Here is a 13,183-nt window from a genome sequence, read left to right as displayed (position 1 = left end):
GTATTGGCAGAGATTCGCGTAGGCAGTGTAGGAAGGGTGCATCCGTTCTAATGGCGTCAAGACCCAAGCACTGTTGTCACATTTTGTCCTACAGTGTTTCAATATTTTGCTTTGTTTATGTCGTTCAAGTTTTCCTCGAAGGAGACGAAAAATCGACGTGGGCTTGTGAAGGTTGGTACAGGAAGGTGAGAGGAGGCCGATTTTCCCGCTGGGACGCAAATCAAGTCCCGAGAGAAATTTTCTAAGAGCTCCGGGTGCAGTGACCTTGATTCCGCTGTCATTTCTGTAATACACTAGCGCGCGAAATTTGAATTGTTGATTCACTTTCTATAAATAAGAACGATGAATCTGCTACAATCTGCTTAAAAATAATAATACTAATTTATATTTATATAAATTTATATACTAATTTATATACTTATTATGAAAAAATATATTTTTTGTGACAGAATTCTTATATTTTTTTTATACTTTTGTAAATGTATTATTATAGATAAATGGAAATAAACATGATAAAACTTATTCATGCTGTATATGTTATTGAAATTAATACTTTTGCTAAAGAAAAGAAAATTTTTAATGACATTTTCCAAGGAATGAGGTAAACCAAAATATGTTAGTAAGAATATTATTTCAAATCCAAATATATTTATTAGAAACTGTTAGAATAAAAATAATTCACATGTATCTTCTTTTTCTAGCCACAAACAGCTAGTTTTTACAGATGGCAAGGAAATAATCTTAGAAGAAATTTTCTCCCATCAGCAGCTGAGCCAAATGAATATGGAAGTAACAACAGAAGAAGCACAAGCAGTGCTGCTGGAGGGAATGGAAGGTGCACAATACATTACCATCCAAAGGGCCGATGGAGAACCTCTGAGCAAAAGTGTTCCTCTTCTAACTCTTAATGGAGAACTAATTTCTGAAGGAATGGTTGTCGATATGATCAATGCTGGTGTTGGTACAGATTATGGTACAGCAACCCAATATTATGAAACAGAAGATTTATTACAACATGATTTAACAGAGGTATAAGGATAATTTATTGTTTTTTTATATACACACATTAGAAACTGATCTGGATTTTTTAAACAGGAAGACAGAAGACTGGCAGCAGCTTTGGTTGCTGTTCAATTGCAACAGCAACAAAAACAGCAACATCTTCATAGTCAATCCCAACATGAAGATCCAACTTTACCAGACGTTTCTCATCTAGAGACTCTAACTCCTGTGAATACTTATTCTATCCAAACTGTCCCAGAACCAAACCCGGTATATCCAACGTTACAACCTTTCAAACGCATCACGCAGAACGTAAAACAGGAGTTCATAAACGTGAAAAGCGAGTATGACGTTGATGTATCAGCTGAAAGCAGTGAAGATGCAGCACCAAGTTCAGGACCGAAAAGATCTTTGCCTCATAAAAAAAGGATACCTCGTAAATTGAAACAACAGACCAAAAGAAACTCGGCAAGGAAGGATGGCAGTAGGATAAATACGGATGTCATAAATGCTGACTCTTCCAGCGATGTACAGACTCATATATTCAAGTGTGAACTGTGCAGTTCTAGATTTAGTAGCCAATTAAAATTTTTCGAACATTTGAAGGTACATTATGAGCCTGTTAAACAGGAAACCAGAATAGCACAAGCAACCAATACGAATATTACGATATCTGTACCAGAGTCTGTTCAAAATCTGGAAAATACAGTTATTGAAGAGTTCAGTGAACCTGAGGATCTTATGGAGGGCATCAGGGGTGTTGGTAAGTATAAGAACTATTACATCAAAATAAAAAAAATCAAGAATTGATTTTTCATGTTTGTCTTTTGTACTTTTCATTTGTGATAGTTTCAAGAATTATTTTTGTATAATTAATATTTAACAGTTTAGATGAATCTAACCAATATTGGTTTGTATATTTGCAGTAGAGGAGACAGGTGCACATATAGATGATGAAACAGAATCTCCATTGTCCTCGGTGAACAACGAATCACCATTGTGGACGATTACTGATGTCACAGATCACGTACATAGGGACCATGTAAAACCATCAACAGTCAATGAACAGAGTATACATGACAAAGATAAGACTGACATTCCACAAACAACGAAGAAAAAGAAGATATTGAAAGCTAGGAAGTCAAGTAAGTATATATACATTCAAGGGCTTCTTCTTTTAATTGCATACTTATAAGATCTTTTTATTTTGGAAGATGACGAATTAACGTGTCCCCAATGCGACCGGTCATTCCATCATAAAAATAGTTTAGTGTACCACATGCGATCTCATAGTGGTGAACGACCTCACCAGTGTGAAGTTTGTGGAAAGAGCTTCTTTGCTGCTAGTGCGTTAAAGGTGAGACAGTTTCAATTTCATGGACTAATATGGTATTGTAGGTTAAACTTTTTTAAGCCAATTTGCAGTAAATAAAAATTATTTATTAAACAATATTGTAAAAAACATTGTAATTGTGTAAGATAGAGTAGAAAAGTTCTACAAAGAAGCAAAGAAGTTAAGCAAAATTAGTTCTATACAGCTTAATAGTGAATTCTATAATAAGTTCTATTGAGAAAAGGAAGAAATGTGAAAATAAAATTATGGAATCTTCAGAATCAAAATAAATTTTTAAACAAATTTTTTCAAATCTAGGTCCACAAGCGCCTTCACAGTGGTGACAAGCCCTACAAGTGCGAGGAATGTGGTCGTCACTTTCGTCAATGGGGAGATTTGAAGTACCACGCGACTAGTATTCACTCGGAGCAAAAGCAATATCAGTGCGAGTACTGTGGCAAGGATTTCGCGCGGAAATACTCTTTGATCGTTCACAGAAGGATCCACACCGGTGAAAAGAATTACCGCTGCGAGTACTGCAATAAAACGTTCAGAGCGAGCAGTTATTTGCAAAACCATCGTCGTATACACACTGGTGAAAAGCCCCACCAATGTGCTGTGTGTGGGAAGCCATTTAGAGTGCGAAGCGATATGAAGAGGCACATGCATACACACTCAAGAGGAAGAGCTGATAGACCCATGAATAGAGTCATGGCTGCGAAGAACGTAGCAGAAGATCACGACAAAGGTTCGCAAGCAAAGACCATTCAGGATCTCGTTCGTGACTTGAAACTCGAAGTGGAAGCCACAGGAGTCGTGGAGATCGTTCCTCCTGATGATAATCCTGAAAGTATTCTACCACATGCTGGTGGACAAACTTTAGAATACACAGTGACAACAGCACCAGACACGAACCCTGACAGAGATCCTCTGGAGGCAGTTGTTCGTACTGATAACATGTGAGTTTATCTACTGTTAAGATTACAAAGTAGAAAATGATACAATCTAAAGATAAAATTAAAAATTAAAAATTTGATTAAATGAAAAGAAATGTGGGATTTGAGATATTTTTGGAGATCTCGAAAAATGTGGCTATCCTCAGTGTGCCTACATCAATCGATATCCCAAAGCTTTAATTTACAACCATGCTATATCATTACCACCAGCATAATAATACTTCGATTTATTTTATTTTATATTGTAAAACATATTGCTGAGACTTATTCTTTTATTATTGTTCTTGCAGGCAGTATTTCTTCATGTAATGACTGTTGGATTGTTCCTTGTGACATTGAAAATGAAAGATCTCTTGCACAAAATTGGTGTTTTGTGAGACCAGAAACATGTCAGATATGACTGATTGAATCGAAGTACTATACATCAACGCACTGCCTATCGTTGATGTACATAAACGTACTTTCCAATTTCTTTGCGAGTTACTTTTTAGAAGAATATTATGAATGTAGTATTTAAGAAAAAAATATTATTCTTAAGACTGTTTTTAGCAGAAGAACTTGGGAAGTACAAACATATATATGTATAGATGCAAACTCCTATATTACAACAGAATTATATCAATTTAATTAGTCGAAAATGTATATAAATACATGAATGCATATACACATATACGTATACAGATAACTTACACGTATATATTGTACTATAATTAACGATAATTAAGGTAACTAATTAATTAAGATGTAAATTTCTTAAGTCCTAGGTAAGTTAATCGTTTATATTCGCGAATCGTCGTTGACACAAAAAAAAAAAATATATTTTTTACGTGAAAACATTTATAGAAACACTGTGGTCCATTTTTATTGCATTTTCCACGAAGCGAGAAAAAAAAAGAAGTGTTTGTAGCTCAGTCTTTATACGAGGATGGTGGAGGTACCGTGTTACTCGCGTCGATAAAAGCTTGTAAAACTTGAGCTAATTCTCTGGACTTGAGGGCTGCGCTGAGCTTCTCCGCAACGTCTTTGCTACCGATTCTGAAATCACATAGGATGTACATAGAAGGTGGAGCAATTAATTTAACAATTTTTTATTTTTTAACATTTCTCTCAATAAAATTTCATTTCTTATATCACCCGACGTGTATGGGTCCTCCAACTTCGTTATCGACAGAGTAACCAAAGACAGTTATAGTTATAAATTTTGCCATTGTTAATATTGCAAATTGTGTTCTTATAAAAACTTCCCTATAATTTATAAGACATGGCATAAAAAGAAAAAGAAATAAATGATTATTATTTAATATTAATTCTATTAAGTAAAAAATTGTCTTGTTAAAATTTTTGTCTTATTGAATAAAAATACTTGGAATAATAAGTGTTGAGGAGATTAGGAATATTATATTCTTTGAAAGAAGATGGTACAAAATTTTATCGATTTGGATTATTTGTTAATACATACCTACGAGAACGTTTCGCTCTTTCCCAATCAACATAGAGATCTGTAATTACTGCGTGTAGCCTCTCCAATATTTCATTGTCCTTTGCCATTTGGGATTTGATCTCTGATTCCTTCTGTATCAATTCCTGATACTCTGAGCACAAATTTTCTTTAGGATTTTCTTTTAACTCCCATTCCTCCAGAGCATTCAAAATCTTTACTTTTGTAATGAGGTCATGAGCAGCATTTAATTGTGGAAAAATTAATTCCAATACTCTGGATATACTACCATCAGAAACATCTATGCAGAAATACGAAATAAGAGAAGAAATCTTAAAAACGAAATAGTAATTCATATTGTGATGGATATATAATATACCACAAAAGACGTCTAATTTGATTTTTCTTTTTGTTGCCTCCCTGGTCAATATGTCTCTGAGAATTATGATGCTTGATATATTCTCTCCTAGGAAAATTGCACTTCCTTTTCTACCAATTAAGAAATCATTAAATCGGATTCAATATTTATATTATTCATGTGATATAGAACTTACTTGTATTTGCATTTTAGGAGGGTTCCAATGAAACATGAGACATATGTCAAAGTAGCTTCTCCTTCCTCCAAATGAGGTCTCTCCGGCACATCTGACAACGCGAAAGAAAGCCATGCATGCATCTGAAATATGTAGAATTGGAAAAAGAAATATTAAAATAATAGATTTGTTATCATTACAGAATATTATGGTATTTAAAACTTTCGAGCGCCTGTAGACTAGCAAGCTATTGACTTCTCATGAATAGGTAGGTTGCTCGGCAACAGGCGTAGAAACCAGTAACTTTATAGTTCTGAATTATTAATATTTATTTTATCATTGCAAAATTTGAAATTTTACTTCTGCAACAGTAAAACCTCCAATTAATTTCAGTTCATTAAAGGGTCCTTCAACGTGAGTTTCCGAGTTATCGGCTTCGTGCTGTCTTACATGAAGAGAAAGAGCAGATATAGGTATTGATATTTTGCGACAACATTTTGGTTGTACCTGAATACAAAAAGGATTATATATTTAGATTTTTATATTATATTAGTATAGTTATATATGCTGTTGCAGAAATTGTGGTATAACCAGAAATGAGGTGATTAAAAATTTTGTATTGTATTAATACTTGTGAAGTGACGTAAATCTGTAAAGTACCAGGCTGTCCTTCTATTGTCCTTAACCTCATTTCAAGATGATTAGTATTTACCTACAAAAATTATTACTAAAATATCAAATATGAAATATTCAATTATTTAGTCGAATTTTTAATAATGATTAAATTATTTATATTTACTTGACAACGATAGGTAGCAAGAACAAAATTGCCTTCTCTAGGATTACAAGTAGACAGACTAACTACTGCACTGTTACTTTCCACATCCAATAATTCAATTGGAGTATCTGATTGTATCAAAATGTTATCAATAGGTGTATCAAGCTCTATGGAAAGGGAATATGATGCATCTTCTCTGTTTAAAATCATTCTACAAGAAATAAGTTTCATTTTATAATTTGACTTTCCTAATTATTATATTGTATTTTGTTTAATGATGGGAGAAGAATAATTCTTCTAATTCTATACCTATGATTTACAGATAGAATCAATGGTGCTAAAGGATCAACTGAAAAACTAGCTGCTTCTTTTTCCTCCTTAAGCTTTTCCTGTAATTGTTCTATCTCTGCCTTTAACTTGGTCAAACCATCATTTTGGTCAGCTTCTAGTAGTCCAGGAGGCTTAGTAGTCAAGCCAAATATTCGTCCTGAATATGTGGTGACTAACACTTCAGGATATCCTGCTGCACCAATTATTCCTCCTACCACTGAACTGATGCTTTCCTTGGCATTCTATGAAATTAATTTTTTAGGAATGTTTGTTCTTTGAATTTTTACATAGCTATACCAATAAATTATCAGGGAATTTAAAAAATTAAACCACTGAATAAATTAAAAAAGAAAATTAAGGAAATTGAAAATATTGAAACAGTTAAGAAACATAATAGAAGATTAATTTGAAATTTTAAACGTTTAAATATATTATACCTACATAACGATACCGCAGAAATGGCAACATATCTTCTTCAGGAAAAGTATATACTTCAACGGTACCGTCCTGTCTGCCAATAAGTATATCTAGACCATCCTGTAGTTCATAAGTATCTAAAGAAGTGATTTCTGAGCCTGTCATATTCAAAAGCCAAGTGATCCTCAGTGTTTTGTTACCGTGAAGGATCAGCAAACCCACTTTGCCATCTATAGTTCCAACCAGAACACGTTCTTTAGATTCAAGGTCACCTTCCCTGGAAAAAATACTTGAAAGACACTTGGGAAATATAAACAAAGTAATATAAAAATAGTTTAGAAAACTTAGAAACCTATAAAGAGATAATACTGTGGGCACACTTGGAAGTCTGAGGATTGCTGGGGTTTTGGTGCCATGAAGGACTCGTATCTGAAAAGAACCAAATTTATTGTCAATCTAAAATTGTGAAATTAAAAGTTATTAGGCTGTACAATAGTATTTAGTCTAATCCTTATTGGAGCGAAAGGGAATTGGATTCCATTATTCATAATTAGACTGTGGATGTTTATGCCTTTATGGGAAATTTGGAGATGCAAATATGTATAAAGTTTCCATTACTTCAATTGCATTTATAAAAATATGAAATTGCATAAACATTTACAGTCTTACAATGTTAGCATATGTACTGCCTATAGTGTAGTTAACTTTTATTATTTATTATCTTAAGATTAAGATTTTTACAGCACAATCTCCACAAGCTAGTATAGCAAACATGAAATTGCCATCAGTAGGTAGGAGGACAATGTCATATAAAGTTTCACCAGCTAAATAGGAATCAGCATCTTTGCAATCGTGGTATCTATGGTAAAGATCTCTTGCACATGCTGCCAAATTTGGACCCAGCACATATCTGTGGAAAAATCTCCATTAATCTGGTTGGAATTGATAAATATTTATTTAAAATTAATTTTTATTTTGAATTTTCATTTTTTCCTATCTAATCTACTTACAGTGCTGAAATAGGATCTATAAGGTTTGTATCAAATTCCAAGAACAATTTTCCTTTCTTGGTGTACCCCTTCACTGTATTTCCTTGTGCAATGTAAATCTTATCATGTCCAGTACCCCCAAGAACTAATTTGTTAATCCTTGGTCCTGGTAAGGACTTAAATGAAACTTGTAGCTCTCCTTTCTTTATACCTTATTAAAATATCAAGTGTATTTACATATTTATTTAAAGAAATGAAGAAATAATAAATCTTCCTGCAAATTTTATTTGGAAGATTTAGTTTAAGTTCTAAAAAGTAAAGAATAAAATTCACCATAGACATGAAGTACGCCATTATGGTCAGCAACAGCAAATTTTTGAGTTTGCCTGTGTTCTGTGGCAGGAAAGACCTTGGTGGTTCCCTTAGATGTAACACCTACAGCTGTATAGTCTGTCCTTGACAGTGGCAGAGTCATTCTGGGCCAAAATGTAATTTTCTGTTATATCTCCTAAAATACTAATATGAAATAGAAATTTTTTGAAATCTACTTTTACACAGTTTTATTTATTATTCCATTCAGTACACTGAATAATATCTAGATGCTTGAACAAATTTTAATATTTTCAGATCAGAAAGATTTTAGTATTTCAATCTAAATAAGCAAATTTTCTAAGGTTTTGATGAAAATTCTTAGTTTTGTAATTAGGAAGGCTGTTACAACTTTGCTTGTAATATTGTAGAGTGTAATAAACGTACGCACGCGCGTCGATCAATTTAACTATGGTAACAAACTAACACAACAAATCATTCTTTACGCTCTTCACTTTGAATACTTATAATATTATAAAAAATAAAAAATTACATATAGAAAGAGATCAGAGTATCAAATAAAGATATTAAAAAGCATGTATACTTTTATTATCAAAGATAACATAATTATTTGGTGTATTTATTAAATCTTTCAATTTCTTTACATCATTTTCTTTCATATCATCAAGATATGTTTATTAATGTTTTTAAGAAATCATTTGTTATTGAAATTTTTTGTTTGAGATGAAAATTGACGACTAAAAATAGTTTTATTATACATAGAGACTACACTATTGCAGAGGGTTAGTATTGTTCCATCAGTGTCCTTAAAAACAAACTGTTATTGCTACAAGTTAGTCCTTAGCTGCTACTTTATGCTTTAGAAAAGAAGTACACCTTGACTTTATCAAAATTTTTTTTATTTTTTTCCTCCTATATATCCATGTCCATTGGACACATCTAACTGAAGAATATAAAACATACTCTGGTCTAAGGTCTTCCTTTACTTAGATCTAGATTTTGCAATGGCTAGGGGATGTAAAATAAGTACCAGCTGGAATTGAACCATTTGTGATCGCAGAAACAATATTGTTTCATTTATATTCTATAAACAAAATGATAGATTGTAAAGGAGGATACTTGCAGAATTCCTCTTTTGCTCTAGGTATCTTAAAATCTTAATCCAAAGTTTCAGAGTAATTATTAATAATTTTAACGATTAAAAAATTATACTTTCCATAATAATATTTATGCATTATTTAATAATAATATTTCTAAATACTTGTTTCACTGATTTTTGCATTTTTTAAAAACCATTGTGAAGATCAAAGAAGAGTTCTGCATGCGACAGTGTCGACGCCCCTCGTAGAACTACCTATTTGATGACACTAGCGACCTGAAAGAAACGTCTCGATAATCCAGACAATGACCTCAGCTAGTTAGCGGCAACAAATGGAGACACAGAGACAGCACGGTAAAGACTAACAATAAGAACCGCAAGACAAACGTGTGTTAACATGGTTTGCAACCACAGATTAGACTCTAATAGCTAGACTGCGGATATTTATGCAATTTCGTATTTTGGAGAATATAGCTAAAGAAGTGGAACTTAAATGGAGATTTGGTTCACTTATTACATATTATAATAAGTACAGTGGGGTCTCGATTAATACGTTCACTGTGGAGATCCAATTTTCATAATTCTAACAAGTAACTTTTATATATAAGACCTATGTCTACATTGTACAATTTTACGCAAGAGTTTAATATTAATTATTATAAAATTCTTTTTCGTATTTTCATGATTTTTAGTTTATGTTTTTAAGTTTTCAGTTTAAGTTCTAGTTGATATTCTTTGATTATAACTTTAAATTTTATTGATCCAGACTATACTTCTATTTTAGATACTTTCTTGACATTATATTTTCGCATTTTATACAGTTTTGCATTTTAAAATTTTCTTTAAATAAATGCATAATCATCCACAGTCCACTAATAGCCTAATATCCAGCAAAATTGCCAGGCGGTCGTGGTACGTCAAAGCGGGGATTCCCGTCGTATGAGACCTGCGCACTAAAGCCGTGTTTCCAATCGGCGGTGTAACGTACGACCTGCAGCCTTCCGTCCGGAAGCTGGACTCTGTATTCCCCACGGACGATGTCTCCGTCGCTTATCGCGTTGTGGGAATAATCATTTCCAAAGGCGTCTTCCTTCACCGCGTAGTTGAAGTCGAATGGCATTCCTGGCTCGTGATGATGATGATCGTGCTGGAATTAGATTTGAAAAATCGTCTGATAATAGAATTTTGCGATTAACTATAATGATACAATTTTTCAAATTATCAAGGATAAAATTTTGGGGTTAATTATGACAATAGAATTTTTTAGAATTTGTATAATATAGAATGAGATTAACTGCGCAAAACTTTAACATCTTCGCTTTCACAAAGTGACGCAACATATGTGTTGAAGATTTCTTATCACGTATATAAGTACAATATTTTATCTATTTTCTATAAAAATATATATTTGTAGCCTAAAGACCACTTATTTGGGAAACATCACATTTTGATTTTTACAATTTATTTTTACAAAAGTTTATAAATATTTTAAAGATGTATATTTTTACTATTACTCACTCCACCAGCAGGTAAAGTAGTTCCAGTTGGTCTAGTGGGTGTCCCATAATCAGGGAATTCTGGGGTGGGTCTGGTACCTGTTGGTGGATACCCTTCGCTAGGAGTAGTTCTCGATGGTGGAAATTTGGAGGGAGTCGGTTTGGAGTATGGACGTGATGAATATGGCGTCGTCGTGGGGAATGACGGTCGTGGGGTGGTTGGTTTTGTAAATGGTATGCGAGGCGTATCGTAGGTGTAACCCTTGGTTGGTTCAGGTGGCAAATAGGTGTTGCGCCTTGTCCCTGGTGGTAGGTCACATATCACGTACACTACTGCCATGCAAAGTATTGCTATCTGCAATGAAAAACATTAATTAATTCAAATTAATCAACTAAATTGCGAATATATTTGGTTTTAATAAAACTGATCTATTACAGAAAAAATAAAGTCATTGTCATTAATAAAAAGAAATAAAACAAATTCTTTACAAAAATATAAGAAAAAAAGCGTTTCTATTAATACCTCTTTCTTATAACCTCTAACAAAAACTTTGTCTTGAGAGAGTTAATTTTACTTAATTACTATGTATATATGTTACTTGTTAAATTACAATGTAGGATAGATTCTGACGAGAAATTTTTTGTTGCAGGTACAACGAAAGGAATCTTCTAGTGAAATATAGGAAAAGTGGAACAAAATTAACTGTGTAATAGATGGAGGAAGAAGAAGCTAATTATGATTGCAAAGATTATTGTTGTTTCTTCAAAGATATCCTCCTACTTCGTCCACCTACTCCTATTTACACAACAGTACACTGAATCATGGTGCAGCCTTTAATGGCAGCGCATTTCCTCTTCTCGGCGAAACGCGTGTCAGCTGCGGGCACAAAACGCAGCACGTGATGCGAATCTAATGAACTGTTGGCGTGTTGCAAATTAGTCTATACTTGGATTTGGCAACAAGTCGACAGATGTATAATGCGACATTCGCGGGCGTTGTTTTCTTTAATTAGTGGCTTAAGAGATTACGCAAACTTAACATCTTAGGACACATGTCCTGTATAAGTGGTAGTAATTAGATTTTTACAAGCTCGTTGAATGCACTTGTATGATGTCGATTTAACCGTTTCTAACTAAGCTATTACAGATTTAACCTAACGAGTCACATTTGTTGCAAAAAATATACATAGTTCTAATTTGATAAAGGTAGGTTGAAATTGTAACACAGGTTAAATTACTTTTTTAAAGATTCAGACCATTTTTGTAACATCCTGTATGTCATAGTTTCATATTGTATTATCTGACATGCTGCTATAACTACTATGGACAACTAATGCTTATTTACTCATTAAAAAAATCATAAGACAGAAGATCACAATCACTATAAGTGAAGAATAATTAAAGAGACGATAATTGAGTATAACTCGTTGCAATTATGAGGAAGAAGAAATGATCTAATTATAGGAATTAAATACTGAGTTAATATTTAGTTATTTACTAAGAAAATCATAAAAGAAGAGATTAATGATATTATAAGTGAATACAGTGATCGAGAAGACTTTTGTTTGGTATGAAAAGAAAGAAGAAATGGGTCAATTATAGATTAGGAATAGAATATCGGAAAAGTAAAATTAAATCATTAGCAACGAGAAGCAATTGAGAAGAGAATAATAGGAGAAGTGCACAAAGAGCGACGTAATTGCTCGAGGAATACTGTATTTCACAGTGCGTATGTGTCGCTTATTCGCAGGGATTTCGCAACGATTTAATTACACGCCTTCCGCCTCATTTCTACTTGATCTTCTGGCTGTGATGACCCCGGTACAATGAATGCGTGCGAGATTGTTTCCTTCGAACTCGTCTCGGTTCCTGATTGCTAAATTAATATGCACCAGATCTGTCTTATTATGGAAATAAAACAAATAGCTCCACAATCTCTTCTAAAAATAACAGTAGGAAATGGAGTAGCATTCCAAGAAGAGTCCATATCTTAAAATGCTTCATTAACTGAAATCAACTGTCTTATTATGTTGCAATAAACATAACCTGAGATGAAACGTCCCGTAATTCTTCAGGTGGAAAAGATTCTATCAGCGATGCAATTAACTGCTCATTTACTGTTCGATTACGTGCATCGACGTTTCACCTGGCACGTGCAACGCTGCCCCATGGAAATATCAATCAGTTGAAGAGCTCTGCTGTTGAATGTACCATGAGATCTTAGTTCAGTGCACTATAGAATCCATTTCTGATTAATGTTTAAGGAATACTTGCTATGAAAGGCAAAGAGAATAATGAATGTAACAAAAGAAACTTATTGAGAAAACCAATTTTTAACACCTTAGTGAATTTCAAAAGAAGAGAAGAAATATCTGGTGTCAAAGGTAAAGAAAGAGAATAATGAATATAAGGAAACAGATTTATTATGGAAACCAACTTTTAATACTTTAGTCCATTTATAAAAAGGACAAGAAATAGATAA

The 13,183-nt window shown here is 33.2% G+C and overlaps 3 protein-coding genes across 12 annotated transcripts in view; 1 reads left to right on the top strand and 2 right to left on the bottom strand.

The window, feature by feature from the left end:
• The first annotated feature begins 37 nt into the window (after positions 1-37).
• Positions 38-3,959, top strand: LOC126925502 (zinc finger protein 354A-like). Its single transcript, XM_050741105.1, has 7 exons — positions 38-185; positions 702-1,029; positions 1,096-1,765; positions 1,929-2,147; positions 2,217-2,359; positions 2,654-3,294; positions 3,582-3,959. Exons 1-7 carry the CDS (start codon positions 118-120, stop codon positions 3,598-3,600), a joined length of 2,088 nt encoding a protein of 695 aa, XP_050597062.1. The 5' UTR covers positions 38-117; the 3' UTR covers positions 3,601-3,959.
• On the bottom strand, positions 3,503-8,512 carry LOC126925501 (Bardet-Biedl syndrome 7 protein homolog). Of its 7 annotated transcripts, XM_050741102.1 has the most exons (13): positions 8,110-8,501; positions 7,798-7,987; positions 7,529-7,697; positions 7,140-7,216; positions 6,812-7,064; positions 6,350-6,612; positions 6,062-6,251; positions 5,894-5,974; positions 5,623-5,769; positions 5,284-5,405; positions 5,109-5,218; positions 4,751-5,030; positions 3,503-4,326 (listed from the first exon to the last, which is right to left on the bottom strand). In XM_050741102.1, the coding sequence occupies exons 1-13, from the start codon at positions 8,249-8,251 to the stop codon at positions 4,200-4,202; spliced, it is 2,151 nt and encodes a 716-aa protein (XP_050597059.1). In that variant the 5' UTR covers positions 8,252-8,501; the 3' UTR covers positions 3,503-4,199. The 7 variants fall into 7 exon arrangements, with proteins under 7 accessions (XP_050597059.1, XP_050597058.1, XP_050597056.1 ...); XM_050741101.1 differs by having other exon boundaries at positions 6,812-7,216; XM_050741099.1 differs by having other exon boundaries at positions 4,751-5,218.
• Positions 8,513-8,672: 160 nt separating this feature from the next.
• The window catches only part of LOC126925516 (pro-resilin-like), a 31,872-nt gene continuing 27,361 nt past the window's right edge, over positions 8,673-13,183 (bottom strand). For all 4 annotated transcript variants that reach the window (XM_050741140.1, XM_050741144.1, XM_050741143.1 and 1 more), the window contains 2 exons: positions 10,724-11,056; positions 8,673-10,352 (listed from right to left, as the gene is read on the bottom strand). In XM_050741140.1, the coding sequence (XP_050597097.1) occupies positions 10,086-10,352; positions 10,724-11,056 (600 nt within the window). In that variant the 3' untranslated portion in view covers positions 8,673-10,085. The remainder of the gene's footprint in view (positions 10,353-10,723; positions 11,057-13,183) is intronic.

The sequence above is a fragment of the Bombus affinis genome, chromosome 16 (assembly GCF_024516045.1).
Source record: "Bombus affinis isolate iyBomAffi1 chromosome 16, iyBomAffi1.2, whole genome shotgun sequence".
NCBI classification, from domain to species: Eukaryota; Metazoa; Arthropoda; class Insecta; order Hymenoptera; family Apidae; genus Bombus; species Bombus affinis.
Note: the sequence above shows the minus strand (reverse complement) of the source record. Positions and strands in the feature narration are given on the sequence as shown.

What these genes read in the sequence shown, in the direction of transcription:
- LOC126925502 (XM_050741105.1), top strand. Translation starts at nt 118, where the DNA reads ATGTCGTTCAAGTTTTCCTCGAAGGAGACGAAAAATCGACGTGGGCTT. An exon ending in ATTGAAAGCTAGGAAGTCAA is followed by an intron (nt 2,148 to 2,216) that starts GTAAGTATATAT and finishes TTATTTTGGAAG; the next exon opens with ATGACGAATTAACGTGTCCC. An exon ending in TTGCTGCTAGTGCGTTAAAG is followed by an intron (nt 2,360 to 2,653) that starts GTGAGACAGTTT and finishes TTTCAAATCTAG; the next exon opens with GTCCACAAGCGCCTTCACAG.
- LOC126925501 (XM_050741097.1), bottom strand. Translation starts at nt 8,251, where the DNA reads ATGACTCTGCCACTGTCAAGGACAGACTATACAGCTGTAGGTGTTACA. An exon ending in TTGCTACCTATCGTTGTCAA is followed by an intron (nt 5,975 to 6,061) that starts GTAAATATAAAT and finishes TAATTTTTGTAG; the next exon opens with GTAAATACTAATCATCTTGA. An exon ending in AGAGCGAAACGTTCTCGTAG is followed by an intron (nt 4,327 to 4,750) that starts GTATGTATTAAC and finishes ATGTGATTTCAG; the next exon opens with AATCGGTAGCAAAGACGTTG.